General features: G+C 53.2%; 1 protein-coding gene across 1 annotated transcript in view; it reads left to right on the top strand.

Moving 5' to 3' along the window:
• The first annotated feature begins 9036 nt into the window (after positions 1–9036).
• The window catches only part of VSTM2L (V-set and transmembrane domain containing 2 like), a 36801-nt gene continuing 19265 nt past the window's right edge, over positions 9037–26572 (top strand). The window contains exon 1 of the mRNA XM_082359862.1: positions 9037–9425. Coding sequence (XP_082215988.1) covers positions 9305–9425 — 121 coding nt within the window. The 5' untranslated portion in view covers positions 9037–9304. The remainder of the gene's footprint in view (positions 9426–26572) is intronic.

Raw genomic sequence — 26572 nt, 5'->3', positions numbered from 1 at the left:
CAGTGGGGAATAAAGAGCACATTGTTTTTCCTTATAAGAGCTCACAGTTGAGGAGGAGAGACAGACACTAAACAGCTAGTTGTACAACGAATTAGTTAATTAAAATTGTGATACGGGTTCTGTCGTTGCTGTCACCCTGGCGCTGGTGCCCTGTTTCCTCTCCAAAGCTCAGGACGAGGCTGGGCAAACCCCTTCCACAGGCTGCCTTTGCTCGGCAGCCAGAAATCTCAAAAAGATGTTTGAGGGGGAAACGAGAGGGAAATAACTCCTGAGGATTCAGGCTCATGTAAGGCCACCTCGCTGAGTCTGGGGCAGCAGACCTTGGTCCCAGACACTGTGTGACTTCAGCCCAGTCACTTCACCTCTCTGAGCCTCAGTTGTCCCAGCTATAAGATAGGGTGAACACCACCTACCTTCCAGACTCGTCGTGGGGTTTTAGTGACATCTGTCCCAGTGCCTGGCGTATAGTATGTGCTCACTAGATTCCTGTCCGCTCCCTCTGTGTGGGGTCTGTGGAGATACCGCAGCCTCTCCTTGGCGTGGTTCAGCTCTTTGTTGTCCGCTAGGGTAGTCAAGAACCACATGTGGGGGCTTCCCTGGTGGCACAGTGGTTAAGAATCCACCTGCCAATGCAGGGGACATGGGTTCGAGCCCTGGTCCGGGAAGATCCCACATGCCACAGAGCAACTAAGCCTGTGCGCCACAACTACTGAGCCTGCGCTCTAGAGCCTGCAAGCCACAACTACTGAAGCCCGCATGCCTAGAGCCCGTGCTCTGCAACAAGAGAAGCCATCACAATGAGAAGCCCGTGCACCGCAACAAAGAGTAGCCCCCGCTCACCGCAACTAGAGAAAGCCCACACGCAGCAACTAAGACCCAACGCAGCCAAGAATAAAAAAAATTTTTTTAATAAAATAAAATAAATAAATTAAAAAAAAAAAAAAAGAACCACATGTGGCTACTGAACACCAGAAATGCGGCCAGTCCGAATTGAGATGTGCCATCAGTGTGAGATATACACCAGATTCTGATGACTTATACATAAAAGGAATGTAAAATAGCTCATGAATAATGTTTTATATTGATTATGTGTTGAAATGACAATATTTGGGGGTTACATCAAATATATTATTAAATTAACTTCACCTGTTTCTTTTTACTTTTTTTTATTGTGACTACTAGAAGCTATTTTTATTTATTTATTTTTTTGGCTGCGCCACGCGGCTTACAGGATCTTAGTTCCCCAACCAGGGATTGAACCGGGCCCTCGGCAGTGAAAGCGAGGAATCCTAACCACTGGGCCACCAGGGAATTCCCGAAAAATTTAAATTACACATGCAGGCTCGCATTTGATTTCTACTGGACAGCGTTGGTCTAGCTAATTACTCACAGCCATGGAATATTTAGACTGGCATTAACCACACCATTAACGTCATTTCAGGATTTTAAAAACACTCCCACAGCAGAGCCTCAAAATTGGCAGAGACCCTGCTGTCCTGTTGTGTTTAATAAGCACCCGGTTGGCAGGGTGAAGGGCCCTAGGAACCCTGTCTTTCTGATGCAATTAATTGCCCTTGATGGGGATTATCATTAGGCTCCTTGCTGGGAAACACAAATACACAGCTTGTGCACGTTTCACTGGCCTTGGTAGAGCGCGATTTATGGGCTTGGGTTCAAACCTGAGAGCCAAGGCCTAGAGGGGTTCTCTGGACCTTAGAGAGGTGCCCGCTTTGGGAAACCCCAGAGTGAGATGCCTCTGGAGTAGCTGCCTGGCCGCGAAGTTGATGATGGGCTCTGTCTGCTCTCCCCATGACATGTGGAGGAAAGACTCCAGCTGGAGTCAGGAGACCTGGGTCCTTGGCCTGGCTCTGCCATTTCCTCCCTGTGAGACCCTAGGCTTGTCCTCACCCCTCTCTGGGCCTCAGTTCCCCCATCTATACAATGGGGCAACCGTGGTTGATCCTTGATGACCCTTCTCTGTTAAAAAACAGAGTTATTTTAAATTCTAGGTTTTAGATGATGTCTTCACTCTACGTGGTCCACCCAGGCTGCAATCCAGAAAGAAAACCTCAGAGTGGCACCACAGGTCTTCATGGGGTTACTCAGCCTAGAAGGGACAGGGGCCAGCCTGGAAGACCACCCCTTGTCCCTGGCCTCTGGCCCAGGCATGGCCCTCAGCCTAGCTAGGGGCTTCCTCATTGGCCCATGAGTTCTGAGGGAGGCAGAGTGCAGACGAAGGTTCAGAATCCACGAAGATGGGAGGATCTGGGTCTGCATCATGTGTGAGCCACCTGGGCAGAAGGAAACCTGGAGGCTCATGTGACAGAAACATGGCCTGACTGTAGAAGCCACTCACGGCTCCTGCCCAGCTTGTGGGAGAACGGATAAAGAAATCAGTCATCAGAGGAGAAGAGCGTCCCAGACCTGGGTGGGAGGGGGTCACAGCTCGGCCCCCTGTGCTGCCCTGCACGTGAGAGCTAGGGCAGGTGGCCTCCTCGCCCCAAGAGGCTGGCTGGGCCCAATTCAAGGACCAGAAGAGGAGGAGCCCCTGTCCTCCCATCCTGTTGGGGTCCTCACTGTGGCCCACCGGATCCCTGCACGAGGTACACCTGAAAGCTTGGTAAGCCGGCAGATTCCCAGATATCTCCCCCAGCCATACTGGAAGAGAACCCCCAGGAGTGGGGTGTGGGACTCTGCAGACACAACCAGCCTCCCCAGAGAGTCTGAAGTCCACTAACATCTCATAACTCTGTGTCTAGGCCAGCGGTGCTCAACCCCAGCTGTGCACTGGGATCACCTGGGAAATTTCAAAAAAGCCTGATACCAGGCCTAGCCTCACCCAAAGAAGTTGGGTCAAATCTCTGGGGTGTGGTCTGAACATTATTATTTTTTTAAAGCTCCCTAAGTCATCCCAGTGTGCATTCAAAGGGGTACCCCAGACCCCAATCAATTCTAAAAGCCTCCAGATGAATGTTTGGAGAAAAAGGGAACTCATCGAGCTCAAAGAGGGGAAGTAACTTGCCCAAGGTCACACAGCAAGATGATGGCAAAGCCAGTCCCAGAACCCAGGCCTCTTTTCTGAGCCTGGGCCAATTTTTCTCCTGAGGCTGCATCTCCTTTTACAAACCAGAGCCCAGGCAGGCAATGCCCACAGTATTTCACTTTAATAATATTGGATCCTGGTACAGTCAGGGCCACCACAATGATGAGATGGGAGCCGTGATGGAGATTAGGAGAGCTGTAAGTCTTTTGCTTTATCCAAATTTTGGGCAGTAGTTTAGGAAATTTAATTAAAGGGGGAGAAATGGGGACACCTCAAGCTCCTTGCCTCCTGTTATAATGAGTGAAATACACCAGGCTGTAAAAGGAAATGCTGTCTGAGACACAGCTCCGATGTTTTATTGCCAAGTTTTATTCGCTGATGTAAACATAATCGCTGGAAACCAGAGCTCTATTAACGCACATATTTTTACCCATCCAGGGCCCCGCCTGCCCCCTCTTCCCCTCTGGGTTTGCTCACCCACCTCCCAGGGTCAGCCCTAGTCCTTTCTGGGCATGTCTCTGCTAAGTCTGGATTTCCCAGCAGGTTTCATACCCTCCCATGGCAGATAAGAGTTTAATAGAATTCCATTGCTCCTCTGAGCTCAGTAATGCATTCTGGAAATTAGGCGGCTACATACTGAAGCCATTGTTCCCCCTTATAAATGGGCTCCTTCCAAGCCAGCGACCGTGGGGTCTCCGATAAGCTCTCATGAAGCCACGCTCCACATGTTATTGGTGTGTTAAAAGGGGCAACTCGGGGCTCAATTGCTCATTGTTAGGAGATGATACATTCAGGTAGTTTCTCCATGAATCAGGCAGCTTAGGTATTTCCCCCCTCTTGGCATTGATAGATGAGCAGAGGGAAGCCATTTAGACGGCGCTATACAGCGCCCTGGCCCACGTGGTGAATGATTTCCAACGCCTGGTTTAATTTATTTTTAAATGAAATTTGTTATTGATTCTGGATTAAAAGGACAAATCTTATGGCTGTTACCACAGAGCCATGGTGCTCAAGTGACACCTCTCAAGGAGGAAAGGGAGGCTAGCCTCCCTGAGTTAAGGGGAGGCTGGGGACTCTCCAGGGAGCTTGGGTCAGAGTCAGGGGACAGTGCAAGATCCCCTGCTTGAGGGGAACTTTTAAAAGATCGTCTTTCCTGACTGAAATCCTTAACATGATGTTCACCTTCTGAGCCTCATTTGGATCATGGAAATAACAGTGATATTTGCCTCTCGGCATCCACGTGACCACTAGATGCTTGTTTAATTGCCTCCAGGGATGGGAAGCTCACTGTCTCCTAGAGGATTCCCAGAGTGAAATGAGTGACAACAGCCACCCGCCCTGGTGAATTCCTAGAGACTATTTCCTGGAATAGTTTTCGTTTACCTTGTGCCTCCACTAAGCTCTTAGTTTCCACAGTGTCTGCTATTTGCACTTCGATCGCAAAGCAGAAGAGAGGCAGAATTACACAGAGGAGAAATATGGGCTGAGGATTCGTCCTTTCACATCCAGCTTTTGCCCTGCTTCCCTGTGCCATGTTGAACAGGTTAGTTCATCTCTCTGAGCTTCAGTTTCCTTATGTGTAAAAGAAGGAAGCTAATAATAGCAGCCTTGGGCTTCCCTGGTGGCTCAGTGGTTAAGAATCTGCCTGTCAATGCAGGGGACACAGGTTCGAGCCCCGGTCCGGGAAGATTCCACGTGCCGTGGAGCAACTAAGCCCGTGCACCACAACTACTGAGCCTGTGCTCTAGAGCCCAAGAGCCACAACTACTGAGCCCGCAAAGCACCTAGAGCCTGTGCTCCACAACAAGAGAAGCCACCGTAATGAGAGGCCCATGCACCACAACGAAGAGTAGCCCCCGCTCGCCGCAACTAGAGAAAACACGCCCACAGCAACGAAGACCCAATGCAGCCAGAAATAAAATAAATTTAAAAAATAATAATAATAATAGCAGCCTCAGGGGTTGTTGCATGAATTATATGAGAGCATGGATGTAAATGTGATTCATAAACTGTAAAGTACATTTTAGGTGCTGTAAGAAATACAAATGGGACAGTATGGTATTTTGGGAGAGCCCTGAGCTGGGAGACAGAGGTCCTGGATCTAGTTCTGTCATGGTTGGCTCTGTGACTGAGGAATTCACTCATCCTCTCTGGGTCTTAGTTTCCTAAGCTGGGTGGGTTGAACTAGATGTGCTTAGGTATTATGCCAAGAGCATCGGCCCTGGAGTCAAACATATCACGGCTCTACCACTGTCTTGTGAGACAGTGGGGAAGATACTTAACCTCTCTGAGCATCTGTTTACTTATCTGTAAATAATAATAATAACAGTAATAATAATAGCCAACATGTATATGGCTATGTATTTACTCTGTATTACTATTTACTATGTGCCAGGCAATGTTCTAAGTGATTTCTATGTAGCAAGTCATTTAATCCTCACAATAATCTTGTGATGGAGGTATTATTATCTTTAGTTTACAGATAAGGAAGCTCAGGCACAGAAAGGTTAAGTAACTTATCTAAGGTCACACAGCTAGCAGTTGGCAGGATTCAAAATGAGAGCCCATATTTATAACCACACTATTCTACCCTATACGGCTTGGTAGTGCTGAGGATTAAGTGGGATAAGTAAAGTTCTTAGCACAGCGCTGGGTAGACAGTAATGGGCCAACAGAGGCTCAGAGATTGGGAGAAGGCAGCAGGCATTTCTTCCTGTGGGGGATGCAGACTGGACGTTGGCCAATGGAAGACCCAGCTAGACAGAGGGGAAGGCATGCATGTGGAGGGGGAAGCACTGGGAAGGGTAAGGACGTGATGAAGCTAGGGCATGTTCAGGGAGAGAACATGGGGCGAATGATGTCTGGCATGTGCAGGTGGTGAGGCTGGGACCTTGAATGCAAACCAGAGACGTCACGATTTCTATAATAAACAAGGCCATTGGAGGGTTTTGAGCAGAGCCATTACAGCATGAGCCTTTTCAAACTCATTAAATTCCTGGAGGTCTGTCCTTGAAGGAACCTCAGAGGTTACAGGGTTTAACCCTGTCCCAGACTATGAGAAAAAAGGATTCCTGAAGGTCAGTCAGTGGGTTAGTGGCAGAGCTGCTGTTCCACCCTGACCTCGTTCCTCTGCAGCCCACAAGCAGAGTCTCTTGTTTTCTCCTGCCTCTTCTAGTCTCCGATCTCTCCCTGTGCCCTTGCCTCTGCCCCCTTCCCTCCAATCTGAGGTTTAAGAGGAGAAAGCCCTGGGTTTGGGCCCCATTTCTGCCATTACATTCTCCTGGAGAGGCTTCAGCCTGGGACTGAAAGAATCCTGGGTTTCAGTCTTGGTGCTATTATGTGATCAATTTTTTTTTTTAAGATTTATTTATTTATTTATTTATTATTTATTTTTTAAATTTTTGGCTGTGTCGGGTCTTAGTTGCAGCACACGGGACCTTCGTTGAGGCATGCGGGATCTTTGGTTGTGGCGTGCAGGCTTCTCTCTTGTTGTGGCATGCAGGTTTTCTCTCTCTAGTTGTGGCGCGCAGGCTCCAGGGCGTGTGCACTCTGTAGCTGTGGCACGTGGGTTCCAGAGTGCGTGGGCTCTGTAGTTTGCAGCGTGGGCTCTAGTTGAGGCAGGCGAGCTCAGTAGTTGTGGCAGGCGGCCTTAGTTGCCCTGCTGCATGTGGGATCTTAGTTCCCTGACCAGGGATCAAACCCACGTCCCCTGCATTGTAAGGCAGATTCTTTACCAGTGGACCACCAGGGAAGTCCCTGCTATGTGTTCTTGAAGAGTCTCAGTTTCTCCATCTTTATAGTGGGGGCAATGAAGCCCATTTCACTGGGAGTGAGAGTCAAGCGAATTAATAAATGAGGAAATACTTTCGTAGGGCCCAATACAGCTGGTCAACCCAGGATAGCCTAAATACCACCTTTGAGTGGGAAGGAAGTGAGAAGTAAGTTAATCAGGCAAAAAATAGATAAATAAATAAATAAAAGGCCACTTCCTCCAGATAATATGGGCGGGAATTAGCTAGGACGGGGTTTTGTCCTTCCGCGGTGCTGAAGGCAGCGCCGCGCCACCGGTCCTGTGAAGGCTGTCAGTTGTGCAGAAACATTATTTGTAAGTGCGCGACACTTCAGGGTGCTGAGCATAGTTTTAAATAAACTGTATTGTTGCTGGTGACCACAGGCCCCAACTGGTGTGCTGCCTGCCATACTATTGTAAAGGGGTGTGAGGCACAGAGTAAAGATGGGGGTGGAGGGGCGGAGGGAGAAGCTGTCCTTCGGGCTCTAATTTCATTCTCAAAGTTGGGGTGCTGTCCACAATGCTGGATCCACCTGTGTGTGCCCTGGAGACGGATGTGGGCCGTCTCAGGCGCTGACTCCCATTCGGCAGGGGCGAGGGAGGAAATCAGAAGGCCTGTCCTTGGTGCTGAACCTGCCCATCTAAGAGCCCGCGGAGGTGCGGTCGGTGAGGTTGAAAAGATGGGTGTCCGTGGGGCTTCCCTTGTGGCGCAGTGGTTGAGAATCCGCCTGCCAATGCAGGGGACACGGGTTCGATACCTGGTCCAGGAAGATCCCACATGCCGCGGAGCAACTAAGCCGGTGCACCACAACTACTGAGCCTGTGCTCTAGAGCCCGTAAGCCACAACTACTGAGCCCGTGGGCCGCAACTACTGAAGCCCGCGCGCCTAGAGCCCGTGCTCCACAACGAGAGAAGCCACCGCAATGAGAAACCCGCGCACTGCAACAAAGAGTAGCCCCCGCTCGCCACAACTCGAGAAAGCCTGTGTGCAGCAACGAAGACCCAACACAGCCAAAAACAAATAAATTTATTAAAAAAAAAAAAAAAAAAAAGGGTGCCGGTGTTAACGCTGTCCCCCTCCGTGGTGCTGAAGCAGCGGCGGACAGGGCCGTCGGGAATGATGCCTGGCAAAGCACAAGGGACGAGAGCAGGAGGGACCCTGCCCGGGAATCAGGGACTTAGCCCCGGACTCGCTGTGGGGCCTCAGAGAAGCTACTTCTCTGATTTAATGTGCTTAATTTTCTTTTAAATGGGGCCACAGTAGGTCCGCCTTGTGTCTGTACTGGAGGTCTGTCCCAGCAGCCCCAGTTAAGCAGTCGGAGAAGGAATCGGAGGATCTCGTTGGATTCCTGCTCTTGGGAATGAAAATGGCTTCATTCACCACCACCTCCTTCCCCCTCACCACCCGCCCAACATTCCACTATGCCCATCTGTCCGAGTAAGGGAGCCCTACAGTCCAGAAGGGGGCGATCCAATCCACTGTGCAGGGCCCAGCATCTCTAACCTAGAAGGAGACCCAGCAACTAGTCTGCTTTACGCCCACTATTACAGACACGAAAACTGAGTCCCAGAGAGGGGAGCAACAACAGTAATAACTATTGAGCTCCTACCACGAGGGCGGCATTATGCTTAGCGCTTTACACACACGATTTTGTAAATCCTCACCAGGATCCCTGAAGGCAGCTATTATTCCTACTTCTCAGTTGAAGACCCTGAAGCTCAGACAGGGGTAGACACCCGGACACGATCACACTGGGAGCCAAAGGCTGAGGCAGGCAGGTCTAACCAGGTCTAACCAGGTCTCCTGTGCCTCAGCCCAGGTTCCCATCCTACCTCAACCTCACCTCCACTCCACCCCCACGTGCCTCCCTGACCCCGGCACCGCCCTGCTAGCAAAGTTGAGGAGTCCCTCCTGAGAGCGCTGGGTCTGGCGGCTGGTCGACTGGTTTTTCTCCTTTTCCCGATGGAAAGCATTTCTGTTTCTGAAGCCAACAGTGTTATGCTTTGCAGGAACCGGGTCCCTGGGGTGGCTTCCTCCACCCCATCTCGCCCCCGCCTTCTCTCTCCAGCGGGGGAAGTTGTGGGTACCGCTTTAAAAATCCCAGCCTGGGCAAAACTTTGATGATAAATCAAGCGACAGATCCCTCCGCCGCCGCCTCCTCTGGGCGGGCGGGAGGGAGTGGGAGGGAGGGGGTGCGGCGGCAGCGGCACCGAGCGGAGTGGCCTTCCGCGGAAGGGAAGAGTCCCGCAGTCGGAGGCGGCCGGCAGGGCGTGCGCTCGCTACCCGCAGCCGGGGCTGGGCCGGAGCCGGGCGAGGACTGGAGCCGGGGCCAGACCGGGTTCAGCGGGCGAGGGGCAGCAGCCGCAGCGGGGCAACCAGGCCGCACCGGGCAGGGGACGGCGGGCGTGGTGTCTGCGGTCTCCTGAGCCCCGATGTGAGGCGGCGGCGCCCCCGGCCCGAGCGCGCACCATGGGGGCCCCCCTCGGCGTGGCGCTGGGCGCCCTCCACTACCTGGCACTTTTCCTGCAACTCGGCGGCGCCTCGCGGCCCGCCGGCCACGCGCCCTGGGACAACCACATCTCCGGCCACGGTGAGTTGGGTCGCCGCCCCCGCGGACTTCCACGCCAAACCCCACCCTGGGCCGCATGGCTCCAACTTGGCCGTCCCCGGGCTCGAACCCGTGCTGGCGGTGGCGGGAGTCCCGGGGCGCCCCCTGCCGGGTCTATGGACCGACCCTGGCTCCCTGGCCACCCCTGCGGAGGAGGGGGCACCCCGAGGGCACCCCCTATGCCCCTCTCGCGGAGGGCTCTCTCCTCCCACCCACCCCCCCGACTCGCTGCGATACACACACCTCCACGACCACACAGATATTCACAGCCACGGACACACAGCCACACTCACTGCTTTCTCACACTCACAACTCCTACCCTCACACATCTCCAGACACCGTCTCAGATCCCCCTTCTCACTCATGTGCTCACTACACACACAGCAGGCACTAGGGCTGGAGGACTCACACCCTGCCAGCTGGCACCCAGGCGCACAACTCTTGCCTGCCCGCCTGCCTGCAGACACACTGGCATATACAAACACTTTGTGAACACACTTTGCTCACCCACCCCTCTCCGCCCATCTGCCTTTCCCCTTTGTGGGTTTAACCCCACAGCTGTCCTTGTCCCCTCCCTCTCCACACCTCCCCCACTGGGAAAGGTCCTGGGGGGCAGAAGACCCCACGTCTTGAGAACTGGTAGCCTGGGCTGCAGCCACCCCTGTCAGGTGGGTGGCATCTTGGGGACGAAAGCTTGGTGGGAGCCCCTCGAAGACATTGGAATAGTTGGCATTGTCGCTTCCAGCCAGAGGCATGGAAGGGGAAGAGGGAAGCCAGGAGCTTTTGTCTGCCTCTGGGGAGGCGGGGTGGTGGGGGACAGGAAGCCCCTGCCATCCTTCTATAGGGTACCCACCCATCCTCATCTTTGACCCTGGAGGACTGAAAGGTGGGAAATCTCAACTCAGCCACTGTGAGAGCCGGGGAGCAAGAGAACATTCCCAGCACTGGTTGCCTGAGTGTCAGAAGCTCCTTCTAGCCCCAGAGGAGCCCAAGTTGGCAGTAGAGTTGTATTGTCTGAAGCTGGCAGCTCTGGGGGCTCCCCCTGCCCCCATGAGCCGGGCTCCTTCTGGTATGGGGACCAGGGCATAGATGAAAATGGAGACCCTTTGTCCGTCCACCTCTTCCCTACAAAGGCTTCCAATCTGGTAGGAGAGGCTGCAGCACCAATGCTGGGCACTGTATGCCCAGGGCTGGGGAGAGGTTTGCACAAACGGCAGAGAACTGGGTGATTTATTCTGATGGAAAAGAGTGAGGGCCATGGTGGTAGGTAATCAGAGAAGGCTGCTGGGGCATGACGCATGAGTGGAATTGCTTCGGAAAGTAGGGGGCGCTTCCAAAGCCCTTCTCAGGGTCTCTGCTTTTGGGAACCATGCCTCCCTGCACCCTTCTTCCTTACCATGTTAAATAGAAACCGCTCTGTGTACCATTTACGCACCCTTCTTATCCCTCATCTAATTTCTACCGACCTGGCTGCAGTGGTGGTAAATAGGGGAAGGGTTGTTTTGATCCTTAGTTTACAGATGGAAAAATCAAGGCTCAGAGAGGTAAAGGGACTCGCCCAAGGTCACACAGTGAGTGAGTGGTTGAGCTGAGACTGGCCCCAGGGTCTGTTGGGCAGACACTGCTTTTTCCAGGACATTCATCTCCCTGTCAGATTCCCTCCCATTCAAGGGAGACTGGGAATTCCTCCTTCCGCTCCCCTCCTGGCTCCGCTCAGTTCGCTCAGTTCCTTGGCACAGTTGGAACTTACACTAGGAGGGTTTTCCAAGGAAGGGCTTTCCTGAGTTTGCGGTCCCGAGACATACAAGGACTGGGGCTCTGAGGTTTACCATCATCCGGTCCCTGGAGCACCAGACCCCTAGGATCTGGGTGCCACTCTGTCATTCCTGAGGCCCCAAGGTGACCCCCCCCATAGGAAAGCAGGGTTTGCCCTTTGTGTGGCAGTCTCCGCCTGCCCCCTGGTGCCAGGCGTGCTTAGGGCACAGCTCTGCCCCACTAGCTGTAACGTCCCTGCTGAACCCTGGGGAGGGGCCAGCGAAGGCCCAGAGGAGGGGTTGGATGTCAAGGACACAGCACTGGCTGCGGGGGGACCTGGCTTCTCTTACTGACCCACCATGCAGTTCTGGACCAGTGAGCCACCCCTCTAGGGCTCGTTCTGTCCCTCAGGAAGCGAGGAGGCCAGGCTGCTCTGCAGGGGCCAGACTGCCATCTCCCAACACTGCCAGGTTCAAAGTCACCAAGTAGTAGATGCCGAGGAGCCCCCAGTGCTGCCCCTCTGCCAGGCCAAACGCCCGAAACCACAGGAAGGGTTTGGAGCCACTCACTTAATCACAAAAAGAAACTGTTATTAATGATAGTGAGACACGGCGGATAAGTGGGTCATGTCTAATAGCCGTTTGCGTTCAGGAGGAGAATACCAATTTGATAAAAGCTATGTGCGCTGAAAAAGCCCAGAAATTGCTGTTTAGCAGATCGGAGCCTGATCGTTTCATTATTCCTGGGCACCGTGTGTCCTCAGCTGATTCAGGAAACGTGGCTGGGTTAGGCAGGTGTCTCTGCGTCTTGGGTGGGGGTAGGAGGCTGGAAGCGGGGGCTCCCGGGGAGGATTCCGTTGACCCCAGCCGCCTGATGGCTGCTCACTTCTCCAGCTCGGTCCCAGCCCAGCCCAGCTGCCAGGCTAACGCCTTCCGCCCGCTCGCCCCGGGGCTTGTCACAGGGAAAGCCCGCGGTCAGATGGGTCCGCAAGGACATCTGTCTGCTTCCCCTCTCCCTGCTACCTCCACTCAGCCCGCTTCGCAGAGGGCTTTTTAAAGGCATGAGGAATGAATGGGGAGTGAGTGGTGCCTGCCTCTTAGGGAGATGTCAGGGAAGTGGGAGGCAGGGGTGGTGATGGTCAGTGTCTATGCCAAGTAGGTATTCAATTAATGGCAGCTATTTTGATTTTTCCTCATCAGACAAGGTTAGCTCATTGCCATGAGCACAGCGGGTGGGAGGAACAGGAGCTGACATTTATGAACTGCCTACTGTGTGCCAGGTGCTACCAAACCCCTTGCCAGTGTTAACTCACTAAGGCTGACATTATTCGTGCCAGGCTGGTGCTGGACATATGAGGAAACAGGTTAGAGAGGGCCAGTGACTTGCCCAAGGTCACTGAGTCTGTACAGAGAGCTGGGGAGCTGTGCTTACACTGAAGGTGTGTCTGGGGGTTCTGCTTTGGGCCTGCCTCCTCCGGGACAGCCTTGAGGCAGACTTGGCCAGTCGTGTGATGGGACTCCTTCCTCTGCCCAGCTCTGCCCAAGGGACTGCCTTCCACTTCCCCAGAGAACTGGTAAGGCAGTGGGTTCCACTGGGAGGAACCAGTAGCTCAGAAAGGTGATGGGATCTTGCTGAGGCCACATGCAAGTTAGAAGCAGGAAGCTGGATTAGCCTCCTTCTCCAGGACGCTTTCTAGATCTTGTCCACGGCAGGCAGGATCTTGTCTTTTTTTTTTGGCTGCATTGCACGGCATGTGAGGTCTTACTTTCCCCAGACCAGGGATCAAACCCGTGCCCCCCTGTGGTGGAGGCTCCGAGTCTTAACCACTGGACTGCCAGGGAAGTCCCCGGAAGGCAGGATCTTTATGAAGATCTTTGTGGACCTCCTGCATTGCAATCACGCAGGGAGTTTGTTAATATGCAGATCCTGGGGTCCTCCCCAGATCCATTGGCCAAAATGATTGTTGATGGGACCCTGGAATTTGCATTTTAATAAGCTCCCCAGATGATTACCAAGCAGCCTGTAGTCTGGGAGCCACTGCCTTAAGTATTCACTCAAACCTGATGAGACATGTAGGGATGGAAAATCGTCTGGTGCCAGGGGCTGCTGGATTGGTCTGGTTTTGCAAGGGAGGAAGAAGTCCAGGCTGGAACAGGTATGTGGACCCTCAGAGGAGCCCCAGGAAGCCTTACACTGCAGCAAACATCCATCCTCCCGCCCCTGCCCTGACACACACACACACACACGCATACACACACACACACACACACACACACACACACACACACACACACACACACACACACACACACAAACCCTAGGCCAGCACCTTCAAATATTAATACACCCTGCTGCAGACAAAGATCCTGGCTTGGCCTGGCGCTTTGTCCACTGAGTGATTCACTGTCCTGAGGTTTTCTCTGTTGCCAGGAGGGAGCAGCGGGGCGCTGGGGGAGGGGGCGGGGGCCACCGGGCCATTTGGCAAACAGCCTGTGCACTGAAAAATGACTCTGGCTTTCTCGCGTTCCTTACCGAACTGTTGGTATCTCCCCATCAGTAAGCTGGCTAGTTTGGTGGCTGGGAGATGGAGAAAACTGAGTGCTGTCTTCTGAAGGTTATGATGTTAAAAATGTGTTCGCCGTTGTCTCGGGTGTTGGTGATTATTCTATCAATTACGCCCGTAAACACTCCGCCTTGGGCTGAGGGTTTCCCGGCCTCCGGTAGGGAATTTACCCTCGCAAGCGCTTTTCCCCAAGTCCTTCACACCAATTGCTTTTGACACTTTGCCTATCAGCGGCTCCCTCAGCCTTTTCCCCAAGCAAGGGGAGCCACAGGCAGCGGCAGGACGGGGAATTTGGCTCACTGCCACCCTGACAGCAGGGGTGTTGGGGAAAGTCTCCTGTTGACAAACAAGTGGGCAGGGTTGGGGGTGCCAGGAGAGTGGTCCCTTCCCACCCGCCAGCCACCGAGGCAGGAGATAGAGCGCTTGGAATGAATCACTAAGGCTCAGGCCAAGCCAGCAGGACCTCTGGGACCATCTCCTTCTACCCATCTAACAGAGGGGAAGACCAAGGCCACGGGCAAGGGAGCGTGTGCCCAAATTGCCTGGGAGGTTAGTGCTTGGCTTTTGGGATCACCTGACCCAACTCGATACAAAGAGAGTGAAAATTATACGCAAGCAAATGTTTATTGTCATGCCAGGGCTGTAAATGGCATTGTCTCATTTGATCATCATAAGAACCCTAAGGGGAGGGGACTTTCCCTGGCCCGATGTTTTCATGAGGAAAAACTGAGGCGTGGTGAGGTTAAAGGCTTGCCCAAGGTCACGCACCTAGCAAGCGTTGGAGCCCAAAGTGGAGCCCAGAAGGTGGCTCCAGGGCCCACGCTCACAGTGCTGTTGTATCCCAGAGAGGACAAGGGAGAGGCCCAAGGTCACGAGACTTCCTGTGGTGGAAGGAGTGAGCATGGTGACCTCCACATTCCATGCCCCAGCTGTGCAGCAGCAGACATGGCAACCCCCAGACCAGCACCCTGCCTCAGTGACTTTCCAGCTTCTGTTGGAGGTTGAGAAAATCATATGCATAAGGAGAGGAAGTACGTGGTGTGAACAGTGATGTTGGCACCCACGTGAGGGGTAGGTGTCAGAAAGAGGGGAAAGGGGGCATGAAGCAACCCCACCTCCTGGTGCTTGGCCATGACCTTGGACTTTAGGGACTGAACCAGCTGTTGAGGGGGTTATGGGAAGAGTCTCTCAGCCCCGAAGGGAATTTGGGGCCAGCTGGCTATACAGTGGCCGGCATCCGGCCACTCTCACCACTCCCATTGTAATGACTGGGGGTACGGGTCAGATTCCCTTGTATCCTGGTACCCTCCACAATGCCCAGCCTAGGGAGGTGGCAGGGAAAGACTGAATGGGTGGCAAGGAGGATAAGGCAGAGGTCTAAGGTCTGAATTCTTCAACTTTTGCTCATTCCAAGTCAATATTGTTTTAAACATTCACGTAATTTTAATTTCATGAGAAATCCATGTTATTAGTAGAAAAATCACAAAACTGGAACCCCTCCTCATCCTTACTGACCACAACAAGGATATCTGGGGTGGGTAAGGCTGATTTCACCTTGCAGTGGGTGAACTCAGACCCAGTCCCTTGGGGTGTATATGAGATGCTGCAGCCTTGAGGGTAATGGGGTCCCAGGATGTATCTTCTTCTCCCAGACCCCAGTGAGATTCTTCCAACAGAAAAAGGGGCAGTGGTCTCACTGGGGGAATAAATCCACTCCTTTCCCAGCTGGTCACCCTGGGATCCCTCTGGTACCTGCTGCTGTGGAGAAGGGAAGTGGGGATGGGGGGGCGGAGGGGCTGCTGCTCCTCCGGGTCCCCCTGCCCACCGCTGTGTCCCCTCCCCTTTCTCGAAGCCAGCAGAGGACTCAGCTCCACCATACCCAGTTGAAACCCTTCTTTAAGAAGCCCCCGGGCCCTCAGCAAGATTGGGTCCTACCTGAGAGATGGTTTTAGGAAGAACGCAGACAAACCTCTTACATTTTAACAGTTATGCATTTATTTTAATGTGGATTGGAAAAATATAACCAGCACATCAAAACTGTGATTTCACAGATATGATTGCTTAGGATGAGCCTAACGGGGATATTAAAACATAGTGGGTTAGTTTATAGAAAAACACAAACGACATACTAGTACGGGTGGTACCCAGGCCCATCTGTGTGCGGGGATGACTGGACTTGGGGGCTGCTGGCCTGCAGGCCACCCCTTCCCATCTCATACTCCGTACTCCTCATACTGGGAACTGCTGGCCTAACAGGGGCTGCTGCCATTTATTGGAAGCTTGATCATTCCTTCCTTCCTTCATTCCTTCAACAAATATCAGTTGAGAACCTGCCACGGACCAAGCTCTTTTAGCCACTGGGGACATATCAGTGAAGAAGACAGACAAGGATCTTGCTCAGACAACTAAACTTATAAGATACATATAAGTATAAATTGTGATGAGTTAAGAAGCAGGGATGATGTTCAGGCTGGAGAAGGGCACTCACTCCTGGAGCAGTTAAGGTACCCAATGGTGAGCTCCCCATCACAGAAGGTATGTAAGCTGGACCAGTTATTAGCTGGGGATGTCACGGGGGGATTCCTGCCTTCTTTTCCAAAGGAGCAAAGACTGGTGAAGTGGGCAGAGAAGCCAGAACACAGTGGGCGGTTAATTAGGATGTGTCACCCAGCAGTTTAGTGGTGGGCCTGGGACAAGGGCTTAGGTGGGCGGAGCTCCGGACTCCGATGATGCCTGGTCCCACACAGGGGACGTGGTGGGAGTGGGGCCTTCGCTGCTCCCATGTTGAGGGGTGGGGATAGTGACCCCTTTGTCATTTCAGCCCCCAGTTAAAAGTGCCAGAATTGGGGCGGGGAATGGGACCAGGGTTTTTATCCACCCTCCCACTGCCTCCACCTTCTGGGTGGCTTGGCAGGTTCCTGCCCCTCTCAATTTCCCCACCTGAACAGTGCCGAGTTCTCCTAAGCTGTAAGCATCTAGAATACCTCCATCTGTATCCTCCCAAGCGCTATTCTTTGTCCTCCAATCAACAGGTGAGGATGGAGTCGATGGTGGCGTGGGATTCCGTCCAGCACATGGTGCTTAGCTCTCAGTGGCCTTTCGGGCTATGAACCAAAACACCAGCCAGCACTCATGGGGGATATTCTCCGTGCCTGCCACTTCCCCCACCTCCTCTCATCTAATCCTCGCCCGCCCTGTGAGGAGGGCACTCCCATTTTACAGATGAGGACACTGAGGCTTGGGGGATGATGCGATTTGCCTGAGGACACACAGATGTTGGATGGCAGAGCCAGGCCTGAGCCCAGCTTGTGGCTCTTAACCCGCTCATCTGTCCTCTCCCGGCTGCCAAACCGCCTGGGCTTGTGGGCAGGTGCTTTGTTCCGCAGCGGCGCCCTGGATTCGTCAGATTCTCTCAGGGTCCGTGATGCCAAAATGCCGAGAAGGCCTGGGTCTGGCTGAAAGAGCCCGGGGCTGAGAGTCTAGGCTCCTGGATCCAAGTCCAGCATTGTCAGTGGGGAGCAGTGGGAGTGTGGGCGCGCCTGCCTGAGTTTCTACTGGGGGGCTGCTGTTCTTGTCTGAGCCTGAGTCTAGAGTGAGTGTTCGGGTAGGGTATTTGCTCGCGTGCAGTTGGAGGAGCTGTGGCAGTGGGGGAAGGGGCCTGGGAGGTCCTTTAGCGGACTGGCCTAAGGGGCCAGGTGGGTGCCCTCTGCCTTTGCGTCAGTACCAGCCTCCCCAGTCCCCTCCAAGCTGGTGCCCTTAGGATGCGAGGCGTGGAGGCTCTGGGAGCATCTGGAAGGTTAGAGCCGGAGCCAGGAGGGGGGCCTCGCTCAGAGCCATCAATTAGGGGGGCTGGCATTGCCCATCGGTGGCACATGCTCGCCTGCCCCTCTTCCTCCAGATCTCTCTCCGTGGGTTTGTCTCTCTCTCTCTCTTTCGATCTCTATCTCTGTTCAATCTCTCTCCATCTTTCTTTGTCCCTTTCCCTGTGTCTGCTCTATCCCTCTCCCTCCCTCTTCTCATCTCTCCCACCTTGGTCCTCCCTTTCCCTCTGTCTCTCTGTAGACACACACACACACACACACACACACACACACACACACACGTACGCTCCTCTCTTCAGGTGACATCTCAGGATTACACGTACACAGATTCTGTGCATGATGATGACACCCACACCGAGCAAGCACCCAAGAAATGTTGGTTGAATGAATGAAGCGAATAAACGAGTGAATGACCACGTGGGGAAGCTACAAGGGACGCTGGACATTGTCTAGACGAGTGCTTCCTAATTTTTTTGGAGATCGTGATCCTCTTGAGAGCTGGAATGTTGATGAAGACTGGATTGTTTCCTCAGAAAAATGCCACATGGTTTTGTCCATCGTCAGAGGGTTTGTTGAGGACCCCAAAGCCCACCTGTGGTCCTCCAGGGAAGCAGCCTTCATTTCACCGGGGAGGTAACTGAGGTCCAGACAGGAGCCAGGGCTGGCCCTAAGACACAGGGCCGGTGTGCAGCAGAGCCAGGCTCTGGAGTCCTTCCCCCCACTCCCCCACACAGTGCTCTCTTGTGACCTGGAAGAAGCTTCATTCACTTTCCTGGCAAGTCCTTAGTGAGTGTCTTCAGGGGGTGAGTATTGGGAGAGATAATGGAGGACAGTCAACCAGAGGTGGGAGCCCAGGAAACAGGGCAGGTGAGCCATTGGAGGAAGGTCTCTGGAGGTTTCCAGCGAGAGTGGTTGCTGTGTCCTGGTGCAGTCAGGGACGACTTCCTGGGGGAGGTGGACTCCTTTTCTGCCTGTATCCGGGGACCATCAGGGCTGAGAGGAGACTCTGCTGGTCAGTAGGGAGCCTTGCCTGACTGCCTGGGTCTGGGAGGGGCTTCATTTGGAGAGTCATGTGTGCATATCCAGAAAAGCAGGCTGTAGCTGGAGGCACTGAGAACAGGCTGGGAAGCTTGGTTTTGATCCCCGGGGCAGAGGCAGCCCTGGAGGGTTTCTGAGTGGGGAAGGCACAGGGTGTGGCTGGCGTTTGGGTGGGGATGGCCCTGTGAGTTGAAATGGGGGCTCAAACAGGACTTGGAGGCTGGAGGGGCTAACGGAGGAGGAGAGGCTGTTTGCCGGGGGCTGGGGGGCTGAGTTTCTGGGCTCATAGGATGATGGGGCTGGTCCAGGTGTCCAGGGAATGATGGGAATGTGGGCTCGAAAGGAGATGGGAGCCCGTGTGTGTGTGTGTGTGTGTGTGTGTGTGTGTGTGTGTGTGTGTGTGTGTGTGTGTGTGAGAGAGAGAGAGAGAAAGTACACTCGCTTCCTTTCTTGAACACCCAAGCTCCTCCCTCCTTAGAATCTTTTCCCCAGCGATTTTCTCCCCTTGGCAGGCTCTCTTCCTGCCTCCTGGTTCTCTGCTTCATGTACGTCCTCAGAGAGGCCCGTGACCTCCTTTCAGAAGCTCATCGTGGTCACCCCAGCAGGCACCCCAGGCAACCATCAACATGCCCATCTTGACCAGGAGGAAACTGGGGCTTAGAGAGGTGTCTGGGACCCCCCACCTAGTTCAAAGCAAGGGAGCAGAGCCCAAACTTTGTTTTCCCCCAGCCTGGCATGTTAAGGGTGTCTCTGGGGTTGGGGGGGTCTTAACTGAACCCCCCTGTCTCGGAAACCTCAGGCTTGGTTCCCGGCTGAGGGCGGGGAAGGCGAGAGCAGACGGCAGGGTGTCTGTTTTGCTTTGTGAGGTTTTAAAAAAATCATTTCCGACCTTCAAGGCGGCAGCAATTACGGCTGGCTCGCTGGGGAGCTGTTGGCTGCCTGTCATCGGCCCCAGGAAAGGGTCTCTAATGGAGGCCCGGCGGCCAGAGCACATGGTAGTGGAAATAACGCTCAAAACAAAGCCACACTAATGGTCTCGGGCAGGCAGAGGAGAGGGAGGGGGAGGGCAGGCTGGCTGACAGCTGGCAGGGGGGGCCTCGGGGGGCAGGGGCCCTGAGACTCACCAGCTGGTCTCCTTATGTCCCCCAGAGACCCCCAGCAGTGGTCACTGAACTCCAGCTAGGTGCTGGGTGCCCCAAGCTCCATCCCAGCTCTGCTGCTTTCTATCAAGTCCCCTTCCAGGCAGAGGGAACAGTAAGTTCAAAGGCCCTGGGGTAGGGCAGAACCCCTTCAGCTAGGACTTGTTTGGTTCTAGAATAGTCCTTGTGTTTAAAAGGCCAGGTCAGGCTAGTCTTCCAGGTGAGGAAAAGGGAGGTGGGAGCCTTGGGGAGGCAGGAGGTGGACCAAGACCCCCTGAGAGAGGCAGTGTGAATAGCAGCCTGAACATTGCCGCCATGACAATGCTCCGTGGAGCCCACCATGTGCCAGACATTTACAGGTATGTACGATCCTGTTGAGTGCCCACAATACCCATTTTACAGATGAGGAAACTGGTGCTCAGACATTTGCCTACCTCGAGGAAGTGTAGTTGGGGTTCAAACCCAGGTCAGCTTGACTCCAGCGCCCACATGTTTACAGCTGCATTCTTGGATTTCTCAAACACAGTTGGGCAGAAGTAGGAGGGGCTGGGACGGGGGCAGGAACTAGGTCCCAAGTGGGACCAGGTTTAACCCAGGCCAGGCCCTGGCAGGGAGGGTGTGGAGGAGGGGGCAGCATGGCCACTCTGCTCTCTGCCCCTGCCTGCTGGGCACCCCGAGAAGCTCTGCTCTGGAGCGTCCCTGGGGGCTGCCTCAGTTTCACCTCTCCGGTTGGTCTCTGCACCTGGCCTTCAGATGCCCTTGTCTCTGCCTCTCCTCTTCTGCCCTGTTCTGCATGGCCCCGGCCTCCCTCGCTCCACACTTGGTGCCTCCAGACATTGCTCGCTTTTCTCTCCTCTTCTCAGTGGATCTGGGGATGCTCCTTTCTGGGGTTCTGGGGTAACCACTCATACTATGGCTGATGCAATCTCCCTATGCTTCCTCCATTTGCCCCCTCTCTGCCTGTGACAGGCATTAGGGATGGGTACACGCCTGGGCTTTGAGATCAGACACTGTTGGGCTCAAATTCTGGCCCCCACTCAACCTCTCGGAGCCTCACTAGCCATCGGTGCAATGGGCTTACCCCACCGGCTTTGCAGGATGTACAGGTGAGGATGAAAAGAAATGGTACCTGCACAGACATCAGGATGCCTATTTGCCTTCTCCTCCACTGGGGAAACCTGCTCAACTTGCACAATCCTGCAAGTGCCAGAATGTTTTCACTCTCCTTAAATCTCCCTAGATTTGTAATTCCACTGCTGTCTCCTTCAATATGCGCTGGTGGCCTTGGGAGGCACTCTGCCCCCGGCCTTAGGTGCCAGCACTGCCCACCTGGCTGTGTTGGGGCCGCCTGGCAGGGGACCTGGGCAAGTCCCCACCTTCTCTGTGCCTCAGTTTCCTCATCTGTAAGAAGACGAGGGTGACAGTGGCTACTTCCCAGGTCGTGTTGGGGATTCAGTGAGATATTTTATTAAAGAAACACCTCTACAAAACAGAGTGAAATTTGATATACGCTACAGTGTGGATGAACCTCGAAAACATTATGCTAAGTGAAAAAAGCCAGTCCCCAAAGACCACATATTCTGTTATTCCATTTATGTGAAATATCCAGAATAGGCAAATCTATAGAAACAGAATGCAGATTGGTGGTTGCCAGAGGCTGGGGGAAGGGGGAGTGACTGCTTAGTGGGTAAAGAGTTTCCTTTTTGGGAGATGAAAATGTTTTGGGACTAAGTAGAGGTGGTGGTCGCACAACATTGTGACTGCACTAAATGCCACTGACTTGCACACTTTAAAATGGTTAATTTTATGTTGTGTGAATTTCACTTCAATTACAACTAAATGAATAAATAAATAAAAAGGAAACATCTTTATAAGCACATACTTGGTGTCAGGCAGTCACTTTATAAATGTTAACGCATTTAATCCTTACAACAGCCTTATGAGGTGGTGGTTATTATTACCCCCATTTTAGAGATGAGGAAACTGAGGCACAGCATCTCCAGGCACTTACCACATAGTCAGCGCTCAAAAGTGTTAGCTATTTTAATTGTTATTGGGCAGGTCATCAGCCAGGGCTGGGCAGGGGCCCCACCTGGGTGAATGTGCTTGTGTGTCCCTAAAACTCAGCAGTGAGTGGGCGTTGAGGCCCTCTTGTGTCCCGAACACTGAAACAGCCTCTTCACCTGCATGAGTTCATTTAATCCTCAAAATAAGCCTTTAAGCAGTGACACATGTGGGAACCGAAGCCCAGAGAAGTGCAGCAACTTACGCGAAGCCACACAGCAAGTCAGGGTGGAGCCGCAACTTGCATCTGCATGTGTAAATCCTGGGCTTCACCCTCCCCCAGCCCCTCTCTTTCCTCTCGGTCCCCTGCCCCTTTTGCTGACACATCAACACTCCAGTGTGCAGAGCATGGTCTGAGGAGCCTGAGGCTGCAGAGGTGAAGGCAGCTTCTGATTGGATCGGATGGAGGCCCTTGAGGAGGGGTTCTCCCCATGCAGGAGAGTAAACAGCTCCCAACCAAGGACAATATTTCTTTGATGTCTCCTATTTCATTCAAAATGCATGAATTCTGTATTCTATGCCATAATATATTCATGTTTGTTTTAATGCAAAAACAATGCTCTTTCCCCATTTGGGGGGAGGGAAGCCAATGCCTCAGGAAGTCACTTCCCTGGTTTGACCAGCACAGCCCAGAAGGGAGCCCTCCATTCATTTCTTTGGTCATTCATTCTACTAGCACGCATTCGGGCCTCCTCATTCTTGAAATGGTGTTAGTCCTCCCCATGCGCAAGGCACAGGGAAACTTACAGCGAATCAGACAGGATGCTGCCCCGTATAGGTGAGTGGCAGGAAAGGCTTCCAGGTCTGTGGGCCAGAGTGAGCAAGGTCTTGGAGGTGCCAGCTAAAGGTGAATCGTGGGACTGGGCCAGCGGCCAAGGAAGCCAGAGCTGGTGACAGTGGTGGCGGTGGTTGCCCACTGATGCCCACTGGCGTCAGCTGGACCTGCATCCCAGGCCCTTCTGATCAAGAAGAAAGTTTCTGCTCGGTGCTGCTCTGAATTTAATGCCTAACTCTCGCCAACCTCCCCTGTTAATGTGAGGAATGGGGACTGAGGCTCGTAGCCTTCAGTAGACAACCTCCCCTGGCTAGAATTTACGAACGCTGTTTGGTTTTCGTCGTGTTTATTTTTACTGTTACCCTCTCTTTATGGCAAGTGATGCTGATTTTCCATTTATGGCAGTAATAAAAGTCTCCTTTTAAGCTGAATTTATTTAGTAAAAAGGGAAAGATGCTTTCGAAAGTAAATATTAAGTAAATGATAGTGCAGGTGGTACCGGGATCCTGCAGAAATGGTAAAGGTGGTCCCCCAAAGGTTGGACTTGGGAAACTCTATTTCTGGTATGCCCTTTCCTGTCCTGAGCACCCCCAGCTGTGCAAACCCCATCAGTGTTTAAGTCCAATCATGTCCCCACTTCCCAGAAGCCTGACTCTCCAGGCAGACATGGGCCTGCCCTTTTCCTCTCTTAGCACGTGCACCTCCATCCAGAGCTTCTGCATGCGGTTGTGCCCTGCACATCTCTGTGCACTATGATTCTTGGCTCTGTGAATGGTGCACACCCTGAACAACTGTACGTGCCGATCCAGGCTCAGTCCCAGCTGTTGTCCAGACTGTTCTGTGTGTTTGTCACTCCTGCAGAGTGTGGGCCCCTTGGGAGTCAGGGCCTGGCCTAAGCATCTTAGGAAGCCCAGCACAGGGCCTAGCTCAGGGTAGGAGTCCATGAAATTTGATCTCTTTCATTCCTTCTGCGGGGAGCACTTGAGCCCCTACTGCGTGCCCAGCCCCCCATTTTCCCAATAAGGCACACTGCAGTTCCTCAAGCTTTGGTACAAAATGCATTCCCTGTCACTTCTTGAGAAGAGGAAACCTGTCCACTCCAAGATGAAACAGCCTTCATTGACTCACACCTCGATCCCTATTGCTGCAGGCCGCCTGCCAGAAGCTGGGGGCTGCCCAGGAGGAAACAAAGAGAACCCTCAGGTGTCTCCCCTGGGTCCATCCCAGGGCAGATGCCCTGCACCCATCCCTGCCAGCCTTCTCATTCCCTGGAGGCTTTTTCATCCCACTTATTTAGGTTTTCCTCTTATGGACATTTTACATCCCCTGATTTCAGAAGCTCTGTGAGACTCGCCTGTGAGCTGGGGCTTCCTAGTAAACACTCCCTCAGCAGCCCTTTTCCCTATTCTGCCTCCCAGCTGGGAGTTCTGGGGGCTGCAGGCCTTCCTGACCCTGTGTCACACACCCTTTTGGCCCCGGCACCCTGCTGAGCTGGGCACAGAGCAGCCTTTCTGGAAATGGCCCTCAGAGAGTCACACTTTTTATTTTTTAATTTAATTTAATTTTTAAAATAAATTTATTTATTTTATTTTTGACTGCGTTGGGTCTTCGTTGCTGTGTGTGGGCTTTCTCTAGTTGTGGCGAGCAGGGGCTACTCTTCGTTGAAGGCTTCTCATTGCGTTGGCTTCTCTTGTTGTGGAGCACGGGCTCTAGGCGTGTGGGCTCAGCAGTTGTGGCTCACGGGCTCTAGAGCGCAGGCTCAGTAGTTGTGGCTCACGGGCTTAGCTGCTCCGCGGCATGTGGGATCTTCCCAGACCAGGGCTCGAACCCATGTCCCTGCATTGGCAGGTGGATTCTTAACCACTGGGCCACCGGGGAAGCCCCAGTCACACTTGTTAGAGCTGAATGGGGAGAGGGAGCTTAGAGAGGACTTGGGTTTGGGTTGGGAAATTCTGCAGTCAGCCTTGGGATTGAAATCTGACTTTGTCTCTGTAGGCACTGAGCCTGGGTACCTCCCTCTGTGAAATGGGGCTGATAATAAATAGCACCACCTCATCAAGTCTCTGGGAGGATGAAGTGGGGTCTTGTGTACACTGCCTGCCACACAGAGGGGTTCCCTTCAACACCGGGGCAGGGGACTGGCCCCAGTGGCCCCCAGGTTCTCTGAGCCTCGGTTTCCCCACCTATAATAAAGGGACCGTGACCCCTGCCCTGCAGGGTCACTGTGAAGATTATTGGGAGCAGGCACATCGACTTTCTGGCTCCTTGTGGGCCTCCAGTCGGAAAGATGACTCCACAGGGTTGATGGCGCTGGTCCTTGGGCCTCAAGGGCGGGGGAGCTGCCGGTGAAGCGGCCACAGCCCTTCCTGGCATTGTCGGCCTTTCTTTATTGCCCTATTCACTCTTGGTCACATTTCACATGACAACTTTATGGGTCATTTCGGGGAGCCTCCAGGTTGCCTGTCAGTTTGCTGAGAAGCCCCTCGGCTGGGCCCAGTGGGGCAGGCTGGGCTTGGGCACCAGTGGTGGTTGTGAGGGCCAAAGGGAGGAAGGATGCGGAGAGGGCCAGCCTGCTGGGGCCCGACTCAGGACCTCCTGGTTGCCTGTGTCCATACATCTGCTCTCATGGGTGCCGTCCCCCCAAAACACTAATCTGGCACATAGTAGGTGCTCAATAAATGTTGCATGAATGAATGACAGGATGAATGAATGAATGATGTCTATATCTTTTGTTTTCTTCTTACAGTTTCTAACTTAAGTTCTTTGAGTTTTTGTCTAACCTTCATTGTTATTCTTACAGTTTCTAACTTAAGTCCTTTGAGTTTTTGTCTAACCTTCGTTTCTCACTTCATTCATTCATTCATTCAGCACATGTCCAGCAGCACTGCCTGTCTGCCTGCTCCATCCTGGGCAATGCAGGAGCCCTGCCCTGGGGGAGCTTCCAGGCTGGGGGAGACACAGACACCCTAATTAATACCTGCCATCTAACACACTCCAGTGGGGCAGTGCGGGGAGGACTTGGAGACCATTGGGGGCACCAAGGAGGGCTTCTACCCTAGCCTGGGAAGGGAGGGCATCTCCAGACAGAGGGCTACTTATGAGCTGGGATTCCAGGAACCATGCAGAGGCTGTGCCCCCGGGAGACACATGCATATGGCCCAGAGGGGCAGGAGGGGCTGCAGTTGGGGTCCGGGCAGGGCCAGAGCTGGAGGCTTTGGATGCCCAGCCCTGGGAGCCTGACTTTGACCATGAAGGCTGGCAGTTTCCCAATGGGGCATCCCAAGCATGGGGACTTCCTGGAGCTCCCAAGTGGCCCAGGGCAGGGAGGATGGGATCCTTTCTCTGCTTTCCACCAGAGCTGCTGCATATGTCTTGCATAATAACAGCAGAGTGTTCATTGTACACCTACTGTGTGCCTGGCATTGTTCTAGCTGCCAGGATGTGGCAGTAAGCAAAACAGAGCAAAATCTCCTGCCTTTGAGGGGCTTACACTCTGGGTGGAAGATGGACAGTACATGAGAGAAATCAGTGAGGATATAATATGTTAGTAAGAAGTAAGGAGAGGAGGGCAGGGAAGACACGGGAGGTGACATTAGAGCAAAGACTTGAAAGAAGCGAGGGGCGCTGTAGAATGTGGGGCTGTGGGGAGCATTCCAGCCACCAGTCCAGGGAAATTTTTGTTGCGTGAAAACCACCGCTGCAGGGCTGGGAAGCCATGGGAGCTGTTTTTTAAAAAATTGTGGTAAAATATGCATAATGTAAATTTCACTATTTTAACGGTTTTTCAGCGTACAGTTCAGTGGCATCAAATATAATCAGGTTGCTGTGCTGCCATCACCACTATCCACACCTGGGAATGTTTCATCATCCCAAAGTGTAACTCTGTACCCATTAAACAATGACTCCCCCATCCTCCCTCTTCCAGCCCCGACATTCTGCTTTCTGTCTCCGTGAGTCTGACTACTTTAGGAACG

This window comes from Balaenoptera borealis, assembly GCF_965194805.1.
Source record: "Balaenoptera borealis genome assembly, chromosome: 16".
Taxonomy (NCBI): Eukaryota; Metazoa; Chordata; class Mammalia; order Artiodactyla; family Balaenopteridae; genus Balaenoptera; species Balaenoptera borealis.
Note: the sequence above shows the minus strand (reverse complement) of the source record. Positions and strands in the feature narration are given on the sequence as shown.